Source organism: Ruditapes philippinarum, unplaced genomic scaffold (genome assembly GCF_026571515.1).
Source record: "Ruditapes philippinarum isolate M1 unplaced genomic scaffold, ASM2657151v2 ctg8_1_1_1_1, whole genome shotgun sequence".
In the NCBI taxonomy this organism is placed as follows: domain Eukaryota; kingdom Metazoa; phylum Mollusca; class Bivalvia; order Venerida; family Veneridae; genus Ruditapes; species Ruditapes philippinarum.
The window spans coordinates 57,285-80,735 of NW_026856049.1; the positions used below are offsets into that span (position 1 = coordinate 57,285).

General features: G+C 32.6%; 1 protein-coding gene across 1 annotated transcript in view; it reads right to left on the bottom strand.

Moving 5' to 3' along the window:
* Window positions 1-22,125, bottom strand: part of LOC132745238 (TPR repeat-containing protein DDB_G0287407-like) — a 58,473-nt gene extending 36,348 nt beyond the window's left edge. Inside the window, exons 1-9 of the mRNA XM_060734094.1 lie at window positions 22,054-22,125; window positions 15,264-15,799; window positions 11,204-11,321; window positions 10,119-10,340; window positions 5,680-5,887; window positions 4,686-4,906; window positions 3,787-3,938; window positions 1,861-2,305; window positions 1,288-1,527 (exon numbers count right to left, since the gene is read on the bottom strand). Coding sequence (XP_060590077.1) covers window positions 1,288-1,527; window positions 1,861-2,305; window positions 3,787-3,938; window positions 4,686-4,906; window positions 5,680-5,887; window positions 10,119-10,340; window positions 11,204-11,321; window positions 15,264-15,719 — 2,062 coding nt within the window. The 5' untranslated portion in view covers window positions 15,720-15,799; window positions 22,054-22,125. The remainder of the gene's footprint in view (window positions 1-1,287; window positions 1,528-1,860; window positions 2,306-3,786; window positions 3,939-4,685; window positions 4,907-5,679; window positions 5,888-10,118; window positions 10,341-11,203; window positions 11,322-15,263; window positions 15,800-22,053) is intronic.
* Between the last annotated feature and the right edge of the window lie 1,326 nt (window positions 22,126-23,451).

The following is a 23,451-nucleotide window of genomic DNA, read 5'->3' on the forward strand; positions in this document are numbered from 1 at the left end:
TACAGCAGAACAGAGGATAGTCTCAGAGAGCAGACTAACAGACACAACACAGTTGCATTGTACAGAGGAGCTGATAGGTTGACCTGGGCACAGACACATAGAGCAGTTGGGAAGAGAATTGTACAGTGGAATTGACAAGCAGACATTTACAGTCATGTGGAGCAAATGAAATTAGAGCAGTGTATATCTGACAGTCATCTCAACAGCTCATACAGACACATCTTATCCTACCAGATCACAGTTAAAGCTCACCAAGCAAAACAGCGTAACAATATAACCCAAAAGGTAGGGCCAATTTTTTTCCTCAAGGTCATGGTTAATATAACTTTTGTAGAAGCCTAAAAATTGATGCTACATGCCAAATATACAAACTTTAGTTTTGTAGTTTCATTAAGGGTATAAATTTCCAACATACGTTTATTTAAGTAGTCTACATAAAATAAGTGACCCCAGGAGTGTGGCCAATATTTACCTTAGGACTATGATTTGTGTATATTTTATAGAGGTCCACTAATCAATGCTACATGCCAAATATCTAAATTGAGCATTGTTGTTTCACACACTTATATAAGACTTAAATATGTTTTCCTATATAAGTCTGCACTGACTAAGTGTGCCCTGGGACAGAATATTGACACAAGGAGCATGATTACAATTTTGTAATTATCCACAATTCAATAATACATCCCAAGCTATAGGAATTGTAGTTTTAAATGACTTAAAAAACTTAAAAGACTTAAGTGTGTTTTACTATATGTGTACAAACCTATATAAATCAAGTGACACCCTGGATGGGGCCAATATTGACAGGGCATAATTACCACTTATTTTCTAGATGTTCACAAGGCAATGATACTACTAAATATCTAAGCTTTGGGCATTGTAGTCTCATACAAAAAGACTAAGTTATATTATTGCCAAGAATTTTAATTTCCTTTGATAGTTTCAAGAGGCACAGGGCTGACATGAAATTTTGAAATTTATACATAATGACTAAGTGTGACCTTGACCTTAAGGAAGGTCAAACCTGCAGTCTGCAATGGTTTCATGGCTAACATTCTGCAAAAAAGTTTCAATTTCCTGCCATTGCTTAAAACATACAGTGCAGACAGGATATTGCTATAAGGGGGACAGGCGACCAGGTGCTGAAATTCTTCATATAAAAATACAATCAATATTATAGTGCTTATGGCAATAGGACATCAACATGACTATAGCATAACCCCGCTAAAACAACATTCTAACATTACCCTTATTAATATGATTTTTACTGAAAACAATGCTTACGTAGGAGAACATATTCAACAACCTCCCTCGTGTGTTGATGTGAGAAATTTAACATGCCATATGGACTTTGCGTAATATTTTCTCCCATGCAAAGCTGAAACATTAACCAGTCAAACTGGGTAACTTTCACATTCTCTTGGTAACCCATAGAAACAAGAGTATCCAAAATCTCATTTGCAGTCAATCCAGACCTTGACACTGCAAGCAGACGCAATACATCTGGCACCCAGCCAATAAAATCTGAAGAAAAATGTAACATCATAATTTTATTTTGTATTTATATCAATTAATTGTAAACAAAAAGTTTCTTGAAAACAAATTTCTTGGTTTAATGATTAATAACCTGTAAGCAAACAAAAAATATTTTTCTTTATTTCATATAATTCAGGCTGACAAGTGACCTTCTTTGAAAAAAGTAGGGACAAGTGGGACCAGTGCTTGAAAGCTTTCACAAATCGAAAGGATACTTATTTTCTAAATATAACAATGAAACTTTCTAAATTATGCCTATTTCCTCCAATTTATACAATTTACAACATTATATCATCTCTATAAAGTTACTAAAACCTTTACCTGCAGCATCACTTTCTGTTTGCTCAGCAGACAAAATTTCATATGTCCAACTGTGATCCTGAGACCACCGTTTGAAACAGCGTATAAGTAGGTCTCTTATAGATGTACACATTTCTCTGATCATGTCAGCATAAACATTCAAATCTGTATACACACTATATGAGCACATTTCATTTCCCATAATCTTCAAGAACAATGGTCGCCCAGATAATTTAGATTCAAATATTGTTTGTAACTGTGACCGTTTGAGGTGATCAAAGTGCACCTGCATATGATCCTCCAGCATCTCTGCTTTTACTTTTGTGGTATTCAAACTTGACAATGATACAACCTTTGTATCAGGCCTTTTTAACAAGTTGCCATGACTGAAGTCAGAGTTCAAGGTTGTTACTACAAAACGACACTGTGGTGGTAATGGCAGTGGGATCCAGGAAAATAACTTCACCTGAAAATCACATTTTTTAATAAATCAAAGTGTAAAAATATGTAAAACAATTTTTGAAAGTCAATATGGCCTTCAATTCCATCTTTTCAATTACAAGTGCCTAACCACAATTTCCTTTATATATAAATATCAGCATTCAAGAAAATTGCTACAAAAACTTTTAGATTTTGAACATTAAGACAAATAGCTTAAAAAATGTACATATACAAATTAATGTTCATATTTTGAAAAACATTATTTTAACTTTATAAAAATATTTCATTCACTGAATGATTCAATTTGTATGAAATTACAATCCACATTAGTATACTGAGCTGAGCAGTCAGGATTTGTTTTGCTAGACTAAGAGATAATCTCAGTAGAATATTTTTTGCAAGGTTAATGCTGTTTATGTTATCTAATTTTATATCTGATAACCTTTTATCTATTTACTTTTCTTGATCTATTTCATTTATACAAGGTATAAATTTTAATTCAGTTTTTATTACTTTGAAGTTTACATTGCATGTGATTTCCATGATGGTGAATATGCAGTTAAAGATTTGTATGTCAGGGTAATTATTAAGATGTTAAAAAAAAAAACAAGAGGGCCTACATGGCCCTTAATCGCTCACCTGAGTAGATGGTTTAAATGGACAAGACTGCACTATTAAGAACATTCGTAGAAACATCCTTTTTAGAAAGTTCAGTGTGCATGGGTTGGTATATTACAACAATAAATATGTTGAATTGATACATGTATCTTTCATATTATTTACTACCTAATGAACTTTAAAATAGTGACTAGAATTTAAAAAAAAATTTTTTAGTTCTGGCAGAAATCTTGGTCAGCAGACTTGAACCATTTGAGCAATTTTATAGAGGACCATCCAATGATCATTTCTTATAATTTCATCAAAATCTACCCAATAATTTTGCTCTGGCAACCATCATGTTCAGCAGACCAGAAACATATGAGCAATTTTTATAGACAAATATCCAAGGATCATTCCTGTAGAGTTACGTCTTAATTTACCAAATAATCAGCATGATTAAAAGATTTTTTCATATTTGGTCTGTGTGACCTAGTTTTTCACCCCATATGACCCATATTCGAAGTTGGGCTAGAAATCATCAAAACAAGCTTTCTGACCACTTTCCAGGATATTTGCACTGAAACAGTAGTCACTAGTGTTTAAAGATTTTGCTCCTGTGACCTAGTTTTTCATCCTAGATAAACCATGTTCATACTTGTTCAAGCAATTACTGGGACATTCATCCTGATCAAGTTTGGTGATGGTTAAGGCAAAAATGTTACCACTAGGGTGTTAATCAATTAAATTTGGACTGATGGGCGACGAACATTCAAAGCAAACATGTGAGCTAAAAGTATTGCAAAAACAAAATCAGGACAGGCAGGAAGTATAAAAGGATTCCTACATAGCCCTCACCCCCAAAACTATGTTTGATGGTGGTACTACAAATGCAAATATCATAACAACCTCTTGGGGGCTTAGTCCCATAGTAGCCCCTAGTTCATCTACTCCATCTATTAATATCACACATGGTCCTAGTGACAGAGCTGACTGAAAACTCCCACATAGCTCCTTAAATTGTTGCCTCGACACCTCTCCATCCGGATGGCAATCATCATCTGAAATGTTTTAGAAATCTTATAGTGTAGGGCACTTTCATATAGAATCAATCCTTTGAGAATATATCTACATGAAAAAAGATTGAATATCATGTCCCCTAATCTTACATTTTGAAAAACATTTGTACATTAATTACACAAATTCATTATTGAAGGTTCTTATTTCACATTTAGCCTTGTTAACCCGTCGTAACTTACTGAATTTCCTAAATGGACTTACAGATTTTTCTAGGGATATTATGACATAAATTTTAAAGTTTGACAAGCAACAGTGTTGATTTGCGGGGCCCCATGGTTAACACATCAGTCTAGAAATGTAAGGATTTATGGCCATCTAGAGTCAACCTCCATCAAGGGCATGGCTTTGTTTCCTTGAGCAAGAAACTTGGTCATTGCTTTGATACAGGAATAGATTCAAGAGTCTGTCTTCCTTCAGAATTGAACTTTATAAATTCTGTATAAACCAGCTGACTGCATGGAATTGTAGGTCTGTTCTATATTACATGTGGTGGCAGCAACAGAATCGTAAATGTTAAATACAGTAAGAGTAAACATTTTGTAGAGATTTTATAAGTGTTAAGATTTAACATATACTAACTAGTACCAAAATTAATCACTCATTTTTAAATATCACTTGACGATTCTTAAGGGGTAAGAAAAAATTCAATTTTGATTCATTTTAAACCTCAACAAAATCTATTTATGTAAAATTTAAACAATATGACAAGATCAAAATAACTATATTACCATCAGTTAAATATTCCTCTCTAAGCTCTAAAATAGCCCTTCTGAGGAATGTTGCAACATCTCTACTTCTCCCACTGCAACCTACAAAGTGACTTAAGACTTTCACCTCTGAGTGCTCAGCCATAAATTGTTTGACCCAGTTCGCAACTAGAGATGACTTGCCTATTCCACGATCACCTTTGAGCATGAAGATTGATTTATATTTCACACATATCTCCGGTCTGAAAATTATATGATTTATTTGATAAATTAAGAATAGCGCAAAAAAACACAGAATTGAGAATTCAACAAGAACTGTTGTTGCAAAGAGATAAATGACCCTAAAGCTGGGCCCTGTAGATGGACTATGACTTTTGACTTGCATCAAAGGCATGGTTACTATAAAAAGAGTGTTACAAGAATATAGAAACATAAACAAATATTTTCTTATATTTTCAGTGAGCTGGATTATTTAAAAAAGCATTCATGTACAAATGACAAAGAGATATGACCAGCATAATCAATGTACTACTTTGACATTCGGATACAACCTTCACTTTTTAAACTCATGACTTGGCATTTGCGTGCGACAGAAGTTTTATTAAAATTATTTCAAAATCCATTCACAAATGACAAAATTGAGGACTGGATATAACCATTCATGTACTTTTATGAAACTATGAACCTTAGATGTCCTAGCGAGACCTTGATCTCTAAGCTACAAACTTATAAAGAACCATATATCTAAGCCAAGTTATAACAAAATCTGTCACTGAATGACAAAAAGACATGGACATGACTATCAATGCACTATCATTTATTTCTTGAATTGATGGTTGTGTCCAGTCAACAATTCTATGGACTTTGAAAATATTTTAGGTAGAATGTAAACTTTAATAAAAGAGGTTACACAAACACTTGGGGACTAGGATATAGCTCTCCTTATTCTTCGAATAGTCAAGTTAATAAGCATTCCAATTATTCATTACATAAATTGTTTAATTTCGTAACTTACTGTTTCCGCAGAAAATTTGAAACTGTATATGGTTTGTAGTTTTGATCTAAATTTTCATCATGATCATACGCAGGTTCATCAAGTACAGTACTGCAGAAGTTTGTCAACTCTGTTTTCAGGGTACGTAACTCTGAGTGATTCAAGTAAATATGTCGTCTGCTCTCAGAGAAAACTTCATGATTCATCCATTCTCTATATTCTTCACTATCTGTTCATGATATTTTGATATGTAGGGTTAAAATAAGTTACAATCTACATGGGAACACACTATATATAGGATTGGACACAAGCTGTCATTTCATATAAACAGTTATGAAACAATTTAAGGACTATGATTTAAATGAGTCACTCCCAAAGATAAATTTCTAAATGAGTCTCTCCTGTGATAAATTTCTAAATGAGTCTCTCCTGTTATAAATTTCTAAATGAGTCTCTCCAGAAATAAATTTTTAAATGAGTCTCTGTGATAAATTTCTAAATGAGTCTCTCCTGTGATAAATTTTTAAATGAGTCTCTCCTGTGATAAATTTCTAAATGAGTCTCTCCTGTGATAAATTTCTAAATGAGTCTCTCCTGTGATAAATTTTTAAATGAGTCTCTCCAGAAATAAATTTTTAAATGAGTCTCTCCAGAAATAAATTTTTAAATGAGTCTCTCCAGAAATAAATTTTTTAATGAGTCTCTCCAGAAATAAATTTTTAAATGAGTCTCTCCAGAGATAAATTTTTAAATGAGTCACTCCCAAAGATAAATTTCTAAATGAGTCTCTCCTGTGATAAATTTCTAAATGAGTCTCTCCTGTTATAAATTTCTAAATGAGTCTCTCCAGAAATAAATTTTTAACTGAGTCTCTGTGATAAATTTCTAAATGAGTCTCTCCTGTGATAAATTTTTAAATGAGTCTCTCCTGTGATAAATTTCTAAATGAGTCTCTCCTGTGATAAATTTCTAAACGAGTCTCTCCTGTGATAAATTACTAAATGAGTCTCTCCTGTGATAAATTTCTAAATGAGTCTCTCCAGAAATAAATTTTTAAATGAGTCTCTCCAGAAATAAATTTTTAAATGAGTCTCTCCAGAAATAAATTTTTTAATGAGTCTCTCCAGAAATAAATTTTTAAATGAGTCTCTCCAGAGATAAATGAGTCTCTCCAGAGATAAATTTTTAAATGAGTCTCTCCAGAAATAAATTTTTAAATGAGTCTCTCCAGAAATAAATTTTTAAATGAGTCTCTGACCTGTGATAAATTTTTAAATGAGTCTCTCCAGAAATAAACTTTTAAATGAGTCTCTCCAGAGATAAATTTTTAAATGAGTCTCTCCAGAGATAAATTTTTAAATGAGTCTCTCCAGAAATAAATTTTTAAATGAGTCTCTCCAGAAATAAATTTTTAAATGAGTCTCTCCAGAAATAAATTTCTAAATGAGTCTCTCCTGTGATAAATTTCTAAATGAGTCTCTCCTGTGATAAATTTCTAAATGAGTCTCTCCTGTGATAAATTTCTAAATGAGTCTCTCCTGTGATAAATTTCTAAATGAGTCTCTCCCAAAGATAAATTTCTAAATGAGTCTCTCCTGTGATAAATTTCTAAATGAGTCTCTCCAGAAATAAATTTTTAAATGAGTCTCTCCAGAAATAATTTTTTTAATGAGTCTCTCCAGAAATAAATTCTTAAATGAGTCTCTCCAGAGATAAATGAGTCTCTCCAGAGATAAATTTTTAAATGAGTCTCTCCAGAAATAAATTTTTAAATGAGTCTCTGACCTGTGATAAATTTTTAAATGAGTCTCTGACCTGTGATAAATTTTTAAATGAGTCTCTCCAGAGATAAATTTTTAAATGAGTCTCTCCAGAGATAAATTTTTAAATGAGTCTCTCCAGAAATAAATTTTTAAATGAGTCTCTCCAGAAATAAATTTCTAAATGAGTCTCTCCTGTGATAAATTTCTAAATGAGTCTCTCCTGTGATAAATTTCTAAATGAGTCTCTCCTGTGATAAATTTCTAAATGAGTCTCTCCTGCGATAAATTTCTAAATGAGTCTCTCCTGTGATAAATTTCTAAATGAGTCTCTCCAGAAATAAATTTTTAAATGAGTCTCTCCAGAAATAAATTTTTTAATGAGTCTCTCCAGAAATAAATTTTTAAATGAGTCTCTCCAGAAATAAATTTTTAAATGAGTCTCTCCAGAAATAAATTTTTAAATGAGTCTCTCCAGAGATAAATTTTTAAATGAGTCTCTCCAGAGATAAATTTTTAAATGAGTCTCTCCAGAAATAAATTTTTAAATGAGTCTCTCCAGAAATAAATTTTTAAATGAGTCTCTCCAGAAATAAATTTCTAAATGAGTCTCTCCTGTGATAAATTTCTAAATGAGTCTCTCCTGTGATAAATTTTTAAATGAGTCTCTCCAGAAATAAATTTCTAAATGAGTCTCTGACCTGTGATAAATTTCTAAATGAGTCTCTCCTGTGATAAATTTCTAAATGAGTATCTCCAGAAATAAATTTTTAAATGAGTCTCTCAAGAGATAAATTTTTAAATGAGTCTCTCCAGAAATAAATTTCTAAATGAGTCTCTCCTGTGATAAATTTCTAAATGAGTCTCTCCTGTGATAAATTTTTAAATGAGTCTCTCCAGAAATAAATTTTCTAAATGAGTATCTCCCTGAGATCAATTTCTAAATGAGTCTCTCCCGAGATTAATTTTTAAATGAGTCTCTCCCCGAGATCAATTTCTAAATGAGTCTCTCTCGAGATCAATTTTTAAATGAGTCTCTCCCCGAGATCAATTTCTAAATGAGTCTCTCCCGAGAGAAATTTTAAAATGAGTCTCTCCCAAGATAAATTTTTAAATAAGTCTCTCCCGAGATAAATTTCTAAATGAGTCTCTCCCGAGATCAATTTTTAAATGAGTCTCTCCCCGAGATCAATTTCTAAATGAGTCTCTCCCAAGATCAATTTTTAAGAACATGTTTCTTTTCTGCTTAAATGAATAACTAATAAATTACAGAAAGGTTTGTGGGTAACAGTAAAAATATCATTCCAAGGAAAATACTCACTGTTATCCGAGGTGTTAGCCAAGGGTAACAGTATTTTTCAGAGAGATGATACTTTGAGTGTTACTCACAAACCTATTTGTTATTTATTTTATTACACCAAACAAATACTGTAATGATCTGCATTTTTTTCAACCATATTTAACATTAACAAGATTGAAACAAGAGTTACAAAAACCCAACTGTTCACTTTGTAAGTTGTAATTGTACTCAAGAAATTATTTTTCTTTTATTCTTCAAGTAAAAGATGATATAAAACATACATTAAGCTGTGTTTCATTTAGAATCAAAGCACAAACTCATTTATACAGTTATGATCTGTGAAATATGATCCTATCCAGAATATTCTTCATCTATACTCTCATGGACATGATTTTTGACAAATGTGCATTCATGATCTCCTACATGTGAACAGTGTTTTAGATCTGTCTACCAAATGTTACAACCATTAAATTTGTTAAATGAAAATTTGTTACATTCTTTAATCATCTGAGTGATCCATCCATTTTGACACATAGTAAACTTTACAAATTAGATTGCATTGGTGAAACAAGAACACCGTAAAGGCCTGGCAATATAAACCGAAATGTAAATTTGTTTAAGTAATCAAAAATAATCTTTCAATAAGGGTAGGGACTCGATATAAAAACTTGTTTGAAAACTGTTTTATCTTAATTATCCTTATCATACTATAATCATGACCTCCAAGAGCACAATATTTTCTTACCATTAATGCATAATTTAGAGGTCTACAAGGCAAAGCTATATGTCAAATATAGAGGTAAAGTCAAAGTAGTTATCAACTTAAAGATAAGATGTATTTGCCTATTATACCTTAGTCTATATAAAGCAAGTGACTCCAGGGTCAGGGCCAATTTTGATCTGAGGGTCATAAATACAACTTTTGTAGAAATCTACATATTGTTGCTACATGCCAAATATTAAGCTCTGGGCTTTGTAGTTTTACATATTAAGACTTAAATGTGTTTTCATATACATTTTGTATTAGTCTATTTAAATCAAGTAATGGGCAACCAAAATTGAACTTAATCTGTGTTTTGATATAACAAAGTTACATGGAATCATTAATATCCTTCAATAGTTATCATGTGGAAGTCAATTGTCTATGGACAGACAGACATACAACAGATATTGCATAAGGGGTTATTTCTTTTGTTATTTTCTTTTCTTTAATAGAGGGCCTTTGGCTCCTCAATCTATATTTTATATACAGAATGAACTTAATTGTTCTCTTGTTCTGTTTACAATTAGATGGCCCCCCTATTAATTTCCAGTAGAGCAAGTAGATGGACAGTCAGATAGTCAGATGGACAGATGTCATACCATTATACTATGAACATGCATATCAATTTTATACACACCTAACATTCCAAGGCCACCAAGTAACGGTGGGTACATTTCATCAATGATGTCTTTCCAATCTTTTAGTACATGTGAACCAAGCTCTTGGCACGTCTGAAAATATTTCACTGGAAGTCCTTTGTTGACTATACGCTGCTTCAAATCTCGTATATTCAAGTCTGCATATTCACTCTCAGGTTTATGCAATGCAATTATTTTCTCCCTTTCATGTCCTGATATGTCTATCACAAAAAACAACAACAAAAAACATAAATTTGAGTAACTCATCTGCAATCTTTAAAAGTAACATGTGCTGGTTATCTACTATTTCTTATAATAGATTTATGTAGATACTTTAAAGAATCTCCACTTAAGGTCAATAAGAAACAATCAATTATCAAAGTATTGCAAGCAATATAAAAGTCCACTTAGTTAGAACCCCAGAAACATTCTGAAGGGCCATTGTAAAATTATTCTATATCGACCATGTAAAAACACAACATATGAAAAGCAAAGAAAGAAATGTCAAATATGCTTTATCCTTCTATACTTCTAATTTAATTATTGAATTATTAACACCTCCGATGACATTACTAGTTTCTTGCCCAATCTTCTCACAGTGTTTATGTAATGCTGATAAAAGGAATAAGGCTTATTGCTACAGACATTAATATTCTCAATAGACAAAAGATTTTTACTCATAATGAGTATTTCAATATTAAACTAAAAAGTACCTAAACTTGTCTTTGTTTTGTATTTCTATGAAACGGCATTTAAGAAACTAAATTTGTTCTGGTTTATCTAATGACATCATATTAAAGTGATTTTTGTATGCATGGATAGAATAGTAGTTGGAAACGAGGCTCTGGAAACACATAAGTCATAAGGAAGGCAGTATCGCCTCAAAAAACATAACACTTATGATGATGTTTGTAAAATAGTTTAAAAAACCTGCATGAAGCTTATATTTTTTCCCACATATGGTTATATTCTAATACAATTTTGCAGCCTCTATTTCTCTACTATAACAGAAGAATGTATTATTGTTGGTATCAGTATATAAATTAAGGTTTTTCTTTCCATTATGATAAAGGTTCTGTACTACCTTGTAATTTATGGTCTAAATGTTCTGGTTGTCTGTAGTAAAACTGGCAGTATCTGTTGTCACTCAGGAAAGCCGCTTGAATTATCTCAAGTTCAGGTATACTACAGTTCTGATGTACCTATTCAATGAAAACAAATACATGTATAAATGTCATGGCAAAAACAAGAAAATATGCTCTGCCACCACAATGTTTTGAACAAATAGGTCCATGTATACGATATTATATAAGGCAAATAATATCTAACAGGTACTATAATATAGACAATCTAACATTGTTTTTGCTTTACTGGTTGCAAATGTTTATGAATGTGCACTTTTTCTAAAAATATTATTCAAATGCGGTAAAATGGTTTGTAAAGCTCAAAAACTGAACTAAAATATCGCAGACTGATAAAAATTGGGACACCTTGTTTAGCATCCCTTTAATAACATTTTTGTAACATATTTCTCTTATTTCCAAACAGCAACTACATTTCACAAACATATATGTCTAGGACTAGTTCTGGTCTGATGCATTATACAAATATTCCTAGAAAAATCCATATCCTGTAAATCCGGTATTTTTCGCGATGTTTTAATTTTCGCTATTATTCGCGAATCGGCTGCGTCGCGAATTCATGATGCCGCGTAAATTTTATAACATAACATAAATTGTAAAAAAATAAATCAGATGACATTTTTTTTAATTGTGTTTAAGTTTTATAATGAATACAATAACTGAATACAAAATAACTAATATGCACAATGTTTAATTTACATCATAATAAAGATATGAAGGTTAAAGATTTTTCCCATTCCTTTTTCCTCATGAATTCATCATATCAAACACAAAAAGCTAACATTATTTTCCGACAATATCCACAAACTTTGCACTTACTTTACAGACAAATGTGAACACATATTTTTAGATGACAATAGATTTACGTAAAACAGTGATCAACGGACAATTATCATACGGTAGATTAAGTATTATAAATAATATAGTACATCTTCTTACAAACATTTAACACTTTATTTGCAAACAAAAACCAAATGTGACAAATGATTAAAAAAAAATGTTCATAATAAGTCAATGTATATAGGTACATTTTGTATTTAAAATAAAAAATATATAAATACTGTCTCTTATTAACACCATTAACATTAACCTTGAATTAGAGCGGCACAGTATAGAAATTAACTTCAACCTACCCTGATATATTACGGAAATTAAATTTAAACAATCGCGAATATAAATTTCTAACCCTGCCATCGCGAATTCATGAATACGCGAAATAATCCGTGGATTGGGTTTTCGCGATATAAAGATCACGCGAATATAAAGTGATTTACAGTAGTTGTTGATAATAACTCTGAAGACTGAATAACACACCGTATTACCGGCGGCAGTGATGGCAGATCACTGCAGTGATGGCAGATATCTGAAAATTACCGATCGATACAGGTAGGTTATAAATTTGGTTGGTTTAATTATATTACACAAATACGGCCCATTTCATTGCTATAAAACTATTGTCCATTGAATGGAGATACTGTAAGGTAATTTTGGACTCGTTTTTTCCTGTTTTCAGACTATTTTGAGCAGGTTAAAAGTGAAAGCCTTAGAAAAATCCGTGAAAATGTCTGTTTTCTGTTCAAAATATCTCAAGTTTTAAGTAAATGGCAGGATTTCCTGTTATCAATATAGACGTTCATCCATTGGCACGTAATCAAACTTGGCACAAATGTTGACTGGACCATTGCCTTTGTAACAACATGTTCAGTCTGAAATTTCCTGTTACCATAGCAACTAGGGGACATCTCAAAATTGCCAAAAATCACTATTTTGCGTTGATTTTTTCCATCAAAATTGATTTCAAAGTGCTGCCACTTCTCAATGGATTGAGATAGAGTCAAAGGCTTTTCAGCATTGGTTACACGTTACCTTATGATCGACCTGGGGCCATTTTTAGCCTCCCACAAGTCCAAAGTTTTCTTGGCGATGAGGGGGACTCAGCCCCCCTTCAAACCCCCCAAACAGAAGGGGGCACATCCCCCTTCTGGCAACCCCCTGATGTATCTTTTGGATGGGGGTGGGGGGGGGCCGCGCCGAAAAAGTGGTCAATTTTTTAAACAAAACAACAACAAGTGTTTGGGGGCCTAAATAAGGCATTTTTTCACCATTTGAGAAAGCAAAAAAGGAGGGGGGGGGGGTGAAAAAGGCGTAGAAAGGCGTATATATCTGGTAATGGGTTAACAGAAAATGATGAAAAAAAACGAAATTACCCAAAAACGTGTTTTCCATGTTAAAACATGGCCTCACATATAATTTTGAAGAAAAATTGCTGTTTTGTAGATTTTTTTATTTTTTTCATTAATGCGGTATGTTCATCGAAAAAAAAGCTTATTAGCAACATGCAGTTACAATACAAAAAGTTATGATTTAGTACCACAAAATTTCACTATAAATAGAGAAATGAACATGAAAAACTTCATTTTTCTATATTCATGCATGTGTGCTTGATCTGTTGTGTCTGTCAGTTACATGCATACAATACTATATATATATGTATCTTAAGTTTAGCAGCGCACTCCCTTTTTAAGACATAACGCCAATTGCATATTACAGCAAGTAACTTCTGTAAGTGGATATTCATTTGCTAGCATATGACATTATTTTCTCGAGGTAATAATGTTCATCGCTTTATGACAAATAAAGGCTGAAATTTACTTAATCGGCGCAGATTATAAATTATTAAATTGATGTAATAAAGGGGAGACTATTAACCTCGCAACTGGCATCAGTGTATCATAAAACAATGTATGTTAATGTAAAATGGAAAGATAATATTATTGACATTTCAAATATTTACCTATATTATCAAGTTCTTGAAAAACACGACAACGTGGATTCATTTCTTTAAATTTTCATGTTTGTAATAGCGTTGTAGTTTGCCTTTGAATTACATTTACTATGCTAAACTATTAACAACAGTTCTAACATCACGTGCTCCCATTTAACTATATATTTTTTCATTCATTTTAGTTGTAACCATGACAACTTATAAAGATGAACCTTTCGATGATTCATATCACAAGATGAAAATAAATCCTGTATTCATAGGAAAAAAACTAGAATTTTTTGATTTGTTATATTCTTTTTCTCTTTTTTGACCTTTCAATTCATATAAACAGATCAAGCACACATGCATGAATATAGAAAAATGAAGTTTTTCATGTTCATTTCTCTATTTATAGTGAAATTTTGTCGTACTAAATCATCACTTTTTGTATTGTAACTGCATGTTGCTAAAAAGCTTTTTTCGATGCACACACCGCATTAATAACTTTTCTATCTTGAGATAATATTAGAAAAGATAGTTTAACGTCTCAATTCCGACTAAAAGGACGCAAAGAAAAGAGGAATTGATAAAAGATTGAACTTGATTTTCTGTCAGAATGTTAGCCACTTTCGTGGTATTTCTGCCATCGACGGCAGCATTTATAATATGTATCTGCCTACAACGGCAGCATTTTTTCTTCGACCGGACAAGATTGAGCGTCTGTAAAACTTTCAAGAAAAGACTCACGGGGTAGATATTTGGCTTGCGTGACCCCAATGGATGAACGTCTATATTGATAACAGGAAATCCTGCCATTTACTTAAAACTTGAGATATTTTGAACAGAAAACAGACATTTTCACGGATTTTTTCCAAGGCTTTCACTTTTAACCTGCTCAAAATAGTCTTAAAACAGGAAAAAAACGAGTCCAAAATTACCTTACAGTATCTCCATTCAATGGACAATAGTTTTATAGCAATGATATGGGCCGTATTTGTGTAATATAATTAAACCAACCAAATTTATAACCTACCTGTACCGATCGGTAATTTTCAGATATCTGCCATCACTGCAGTGATCTGCCATCACTGCCGCCGGTAATACGGTGTGAATAAGTGGTCGCCATTAGTCATAGACAAGACATTTTTCTCCCTAAAAGCACCAGGCTACATGAATTAGGTCTAATGCCACAATACTAAAAACTTGTATAGTATTATAAAAATTATGGTTTGTCTCACCTCTTTCAATATCCATGTGTATCCAGCACTTGCAGCAACTAAAAAATTTTTATCTATCCACGAAGCTTCTTCTGGTAAGCTATTTAAATTTTCTGGCAATTTTCCACCTTCTGGCACTCTATGAGGTCCATATGATTCTCCAAGTAAACATATAAAGTAAGGGCTGCACCTCGTAATAAAGTCGAGGTTTATACGTAGCAGGTGACCACTGTCTGTTTGAAGACTGTCTGGTAACCATTTTATATCTACTGGAGAAAAGGCAGTTCCACGTTGATGACACAGCTCTTCAAGCTGTGGGAACACTTCCTGTGCCAGATACTTCCTTTCATCATCAAAATCACATGGTGTTGAGCAGACATATGGTGTGACTGGTTTACGGATTGTAAATTTCTCCTTGGATGGTTCCAGCATGTAACCATCATCATCATCATCACTGTCAAACCTCAACTGGACCATTCTGCCTGGTTCCAACTTTCAGAGCTAATCCTCCAGCTATTGCTAGTAGTTGGAGCAGCTTAAAGCATTATGAAATAGCTCTGTGATAGTAAAAATAAAATAAAAACAGTTAAATATCATTCAAAAGTATAATTCAAAAGTATAATCATGAAAATATTTTAATTTTTAGATCTACAAGTTCTTTTTTCTTCCATAGCCTTTTCTTTAACAGATGTTTTATTAGATTAATTATAGATAAATGCTAGTTCTGTTATGATACACTTGTGTATGTAATGTGATTCACATTCATTTTTGTCATGTAAAAATTCTAATATTTATGAACAAGAAACATGGCAATACCACAAAACCAAGTTTTCAATTATCATTGCAGAAAGTTTTGTTTTAGTTGGAACTAGAAATGTGTCCATAGAACATGGGTGCCCCCAAACTCCACTTTTTTGTCAATCTACTGACTCTAAGTCAAATTTATTTAAGCTCCACGTGACACAAGTTGAAAACTAAAATTTTTTACTTCATCAATGACAAAAGCTCTACTAATACTGAATAAATCCACAAGCAAATCCCAAGGTGCATAACTACACATGCTGACCAACACTCTTGTATACTTTCAGGACTACAAGGTCAAATACTTTTTGAGCTATTCATGAACAAGTCTGTAATTTATACATGTACTAAGTCAAGGGCAATAACTCTAACAAAACTGAAAAAAAATCCACTTTGCAAAACCCCAGGTGCACAGCTTCACAGTGATGTTGATCCTCATTCCTGTAATGTTGGTTGATTCTAACTCAAGCACTCAATGTACACACAACATTTTTGGAAGGGCAATTACTCTACAAATACTGAACAAATCCACAACCAAAAGCCCTGGTGCACAACTACACATGCTGACCAACATTCCTTTACAGTTTCATGACTCTAGGTCAAATACTTTTTGAGATATACATGCTCAAGTTGAAAATTGCAAATTTTTACTAATTCAAGGGCAATAACTCTAGAAATACTAAATAAATACACCATAAACACCCATGTGCACAACATTCCTGTAATGTTTCAAAGGCAATAACTCTACAAATACTGAAATTAATCTACAAATCCCCAAACACCAAGGTGCACAACTGCACATGCTGATACACATTCCTGTAAAGTTTTTATGACTCTTATTATAGATGTTGAAATATGAATTTGTTTCAGAACGTGTTAAATAAAGTGTTTTTTTATATGCTGGGATCCTTCATATTACCAGACAAAATAAAATTATGATGTTTTTTCATTATAACTTTTATTTAAAACCATAAAAAAATGGAATTTTACTGAATTGATTTTGGGTTTTTAATACACTTAAACCTTACCCTAACAAACATATTTTTTTTAACATTTTGACCATAAAAAATGTGTCTAATAAGTGGGGCATTTTAAGAAAAAAAAATTGTATAGACAACTCAATTTACCGGACATTGTGTTTCACAATATTTTGAAGTTGTGAATTGAAATTAATCTTTAAATAATTAGCAAGGGAACTACGACTGTTGAAAGGCAAGGTTAATATATTGGAAAAACCCAAGATGTCACTAAAGATAGACACTGTCAGGGCTTTTTTCCTTCTATAACAGGGGCCGATATAAGGCCCCTTCACAATTCAAAATTGCACTTTTTTTCACAAATGGCAGAAAAAAATTCACAATTTCAAAAAAATGTTGCAAAATGCCAAGTAATATGTTATTTTTTTTCCACAAATTTATGACTTATCAAGCTTTTTTCACAAAATGAACAGGCCCAGACCCCTTGACAATTTTGACAAAAAATGCCCTGACTGTACAAAAAGGCCTATATATGGGGTGTAATGGAAATTGACATTAATTAACTCAATTATCATATTGATTCTTCATAAATCATTAACATTAATTTTGATATTCACTTGTAATTCTGTTCTTTGTCATACAGTTACATTTTGGTCATCATGAAGCCAGTATATTTCAGACAATATATTTTGGTTAAATTTCATGTAGAGTTTCCTCCCTTGGTTTTAAAAATCGAGCATGACCCGTTTCCATATAAGGTTTTTAATTTGCATTTCCTTATAAAATACAACGAAATACTCTTTGGATTAAATTTAAATAAACTTTTTATCATAAAAATATGTTATGATTGTCTTTTGATATTCCATATTATTGCATGAAAACTAAAATTTCTGTTGTCAACAACGCAAATATGTCTCAGCAATTTGAGCTATTTTCATATGTATGTATTTTAAGGCTCAAACTGCACTCTTTTAGATATGTTTTGGGGTTCTGAAATTTTGTTTTGCTGTAAAATCATTAAAAGAATGCATAAATATATAATTAACGTAATTATTTAAACAGATAACTGCACTATTTCAAAAATAAATCTTATTTTCGTACCCCCGATCTAACTTTCGCGAAAATAGCTTATTTTCGGTATCCATCTAAACCGAGTACAAAACTGCAGGTGAAAAACATGTTTTTTTGTTCCAACAACAAAGTTAGTGAAAGAAATTAAAATATATTTTTGTTTATATTGAGGCATAAGCATGTCAATAGACGCCCAAACAAAATTTATACTATGTTAACTCCTACGATGATTATCTGGCACAAACTTTATCAATAATTTCACAGGTTGATCTACAGGAGTTACCTCCCATCTGTACTTCCTGCTACTTTGGTTTTTAACATGCGTTGTTGACAACAGAATTTTTAGTTTTCATGCAATAATATGGAAATATATTGTATTTTTATGTTCAAAACATCCTCTTTCTAAATATCAAATACGCACGCTATCTGGAGCTCTGACAAGTAAGTTATATTGCCAGGGATAAGTTTTTCGTATCGAGCATATGAAGGTAAAATCGTATCTTTCGGGTACTAAATATTCTAGCCCTATTTTACCTTAAAGTATCCTAAAATAGCCTTACCCGCTCTATTACGTGTATATGATAAGTACATGTGGTGGGATTGACAAAAATGCCTTTTATTTAGATTTTAAAGACATTTTGAGCTCCACTCCCCAAGACTAGTGTCTGTGGGGTTGGCAGTATTCAATATTTTATGATTGACCTTTTCGAAAACCTAGCTAAACACAGTTTTCCAGTATGTTACGGATTGAGCTCTGGGGAATTAAACCAAATGAAGTACATAACACACTTACATGATATTTCTATTTTTCCATCATTATTTTACCGTTTAAGGTGAAAAAATTTGATGTTTTTGAAAATTATCAATATTCCTTTAATATTTATTGCAAATTTTTCAAAAAAATAAATTGTTTATAATGAAAATCAATAAAAAATTTAAACAAACGTAGTGGAATCTTCCATAATAGATAAGGTTATTTTCTGCGTAAACTTGTGTATTTACTTTATTTTTTGTTTTGGAATTATTCATATGATATTTTATTACTTTCTTATAAAAAAATAACTGTTTTATTTCAATTTAATTTAAAAACAGGCCGAAAACATTGAGTTCGATATTACACACCATTAGGTGAATTCCTCAGCGGCGGCACGAAATACCCAAATATACCCAATATACTGCCGAGGACGTGATTTTGCGCCATTGGCGCTAAAAAAATGAGAATGGCGCAGGAAAATCGGCAGCAAAGGGCCAGGGGCGCATCTAAAATCTGTGCCAGACTTATAACAAAACAAAACTGTCTGCTGGGTTATTTAGTCATCCAGACAAAACTGGTACCAACAGCAACATGTTACCCATGCTCCTGTAATTACGCATATTCTTGAGTTTATCCGTTCCCCTATAGCTTTTGTCCATGTTATCTACTTACCGCATTTCTTCTCATAATCCCTTTCCCACACAGATACTCATTTCTACTACCGTAAATTTATTCCAATAAAACAAACAAACAAATTAATTTAAAATGTTTTTCGGTAACTGAAAAAAAGTGTTGCTATTTTAAGAAATGCGGTACGTTACAGTATAATCTGACAGGTGTTCAACTTGATCAACCCTAAGGTCACTCAAGTTCACGCAAGTTTTGGCTGATGAAGTGTAAAAAAAGATGTATATTTCGTCATCAGAATATTTGACAGGGTGATTAACCAATCAGAGAAACATTGTGCATGACTTTTTTCATGATCAAAAGGTCTGTCGGTAAATGTCTTTGATGTATGCTGTCTACACAGAGGCATACAAGGGGCAATAAAATTCGTCAATACACAGTGGTAAGGGACATTTGGTGCAAAGTAGGAACAATTCAATGGATAATGCGCAATATAAGACATTACAAGTAAGAACCAGCAATTATGTGAATAAATTTGCATATCAAATTTTTGAGCAGCCATTTAAAAAGTATTTTGCCTGCAATTAATATTAGTTAGAAAGTTACCATGTAGGCATAATTTTTAATTATTGGTTAAGTACTGAATTATAAGTGAACCACTTGTCATTAAATATGATTTAAGTTTTATTACCAGGGAAATTCAATTATCTACAAACTTTTTCACAGTCATTTAAGTCAATGTTTAGTTATTTTCCCAAGGCCCATACTTTGGTAAAAATGGCCCATCATTTTCAGACCAAGTGGGCCCAGGGCCCAGTACTTTCAAATTCTTGGCAGATCTCTGCCCAAATATTGCCCATATATACCCAAATATAGCAATATTCATTTTTATTAGTATAAGATACAGATTATAATGAGAAAATGAATTAATATTTACAACATAGTCTATGACTTAGGCGGCTGTAACTTTCATTCATTCCATTGAAATGGGCAGTTCAGATGTTGTAAGAAAATAAACTTGTGACATAAATTTGCTTATCTTAACAGTAGGTTCATTAATGAATATACTTGCAATTGAAGATATAAAGATATGATATTTGTTGTCTACATTTATTTATTTTTTATTTTTTGGTATAACTTTGATCAAATTTCATACAAGTGTCCATCGTATTTTTTAAAAATTTTATATAGCTTTAATGGATCGAGTAGGCCCTAATTGCTGAATTTGGGTATATTTTGGTTCTAGTCCATCTAATTTTACTACACAACAAGATATTGTGCTTTTTTCGTTTCTGGGCAATATCTCGCCCAGAATGAAATAATTCTCAGAATATAGCTTTGGCACTTCAATATATTTGGACTAATTTTGGTTCAAAACACAATGATAGGAAAATGTATATTTGGGTATGTTTGATTTAATCTTAGTGAATGTGTATATTGTAATTCATACGGGGAAGCCAAAGACCGGGGCCGCGAAGCGGGTCCGGGCTTTGGCTTGCCCGGCTATAGACTACACGTGTATATTTAAAAGAAACAATTAAAAAATATATAGAATTCTATACCTATCAATGAAATTTTCAGTGTCAGTTCTAGTCGGGCGCCCCCATTTACAATGTAACTTAATGATAAAAGGCGGGTTATTCCGATAACGGAACAAATCTCAACTTTTCGGATAAATAATAAACTCGGCCCTTTCTGTCAGTCTTCGGATAAGATTAATATTATAGATAATAGCCGAGGCAGTTCCGAATGATAATAAACGTCGAGTGTTCCGAGTGAAAACGGAAGCGGTGCATGTAATACCGAATGACAATTTTAAAACGGAAAGAATGAAAGGAATTTTTTAACGACTTCCCCGTTCATAGGCTTTGCCTAATTTCATACGGGGAAGTCAAAGCCCGGGGCCGCGAAGCGGCTCCGGGCTTTGGCTTGGCCGGCTATAGACTACACGTGTATATTTATAAGAAAATCAAATAAAAAAACAATTAAAAAATATATAGAATTCTATACCTATCAATAAAATTTTCAGTGTCAGTTCTAGTTAGGCGCCGCCATTTACAATGTAACTCAATGATAAAAGACGATGTATTCCGATAACGGTACAATCTCAACTTTTCGGATAAATAATAAACGTCGAGTGTTCCGAGTGAAAACGGAAGTGGTGTATAAAATACCGAATGACAATTTTAAAACGGAAAAAGAATGAAAGGAATTTTTTAACGACTTCCCCGTTCATAGGCTTTGCCTAATTTCATATTATTAATATAAACTGCATTTTTTTGTATAAAACATTTACTTTTAGTATTTTTGGACAATATTTGTGTATATTTGTACAATAATTGGGTATATTTGGGTGTATTTGGGTATTTCCATTTTCGTGCTGCCCTTCCCCAGAGCTATGTACAGAAAGTACCGGAAAACGGCGTTTACCTAGGTTTTCGAATTCGTGAATAATTTGACCATTATTGGCAAGACAAAATATGCCTGTGGGCTATAGCAGAAAAAAAAACTACAGAACACGTTTTGTAAATCCAATTCAACTAGAAATAAAATAATTCATGATTCAATCTTATCTATTTACCCTATCTTACACTCTTCATCCAAAACTATTGACACTTGCACATCTCCATGAAAACTTGTAAACATCCGCCGGTGCTATTTATTTATATATCTATAACAATTACCATTGAATTACGGACATTTCGGACCACGGACGTTTCGGACCAGATTTTTTGGTAATTTCGGACCAGATTTTGGGATATATCGGACCATGAGTTGATCATTTCGGACCATGATGGGGACACTTCGGACCAGAACTTTTTTTCAACAGACCATTTATTTCTTTTTTTTATATATGATTATTTGTTATTTCAGGGTGCTTTGAAATTGATTTACGTACATTTAGAGTAAATTTTTACCAAGTTAAATTGTGTTCTGGCAGGTAATAAAGAACTCATGGTCCGAAATATCCAACACATGGTCCGAAATGTCCAAAAATCTGCTCCGAAATGTCCCGAAATATGGTCCGAAGTGTCCAAAAATCTGGTCCGAAGTGTCTGGTCCGAAATGTCCTATTACCTTACTATTAACCTACTGAAAGTTTTGCCGCCAATTTCAAACAATTGTGCAAACTGGAAAAGTCTCAATTTTTCTTAAAAAATGTTCAGTACAAATCTAGAATTAAATCTACACACCTGGTAAATGATAGAGTTACTTCCGAGCATGTCGCTATTAAAATCAAGTGTCAAGTGACTGTGTTTTCATTTTTATATTCCCGAAAGAATTTCGGACATATTATGTTATACCACCTGGCGTCCGTCTGTCCGTCCATTAGCAATTTGGTTTCCGGAACATAACTTAAGACTTAAAGTTCCATTTGGCCCACAGTATTCAAACTTCATAGGATGATTGTCCATATTGGGTAGAAGACCCCTATTGATTTTGGGGTCAAAGGTCAATATTACCTTAAAACTATATACAGTTTCCGGAGCATAACTTTCGCCCATTTGGCCCTCAATATTCAAACTCCATAGGAGTATTGTCCATATTGGGTAGAAGACCCCTATTGATTTTGGGGTCACAAGGTCAAGGCCACTTTTACCTTAAAACTGAAAACAGTTTCCAGAACATAACTCAAGTTCCATGTGACTCACAGTGTTCAAACTTCATAGGATGATTGTTCATATTGGGTTGAACACCCCTATTGATTTTGGGGTCACAAGGTCAAAGTTCAAGGTCACTATTACTTTAAAAATGGAAACAGTTTCCGGAGCATAACTTAAGTTCCATTTGGCCCACAATATTCAAACTTCATAGGAGTATTGCTATTTGAAGGAGGTAATACTTTATTTAATTCCCATGCCTTACAAATGCTTCATCCTTACTAAAAAAACACTTTCGGGCATATAATGCTCCGCCTAGCGGTGCTCTTGTTTATATATTTTATACACCAAATATCAAAATTCGGAGAATACTATGC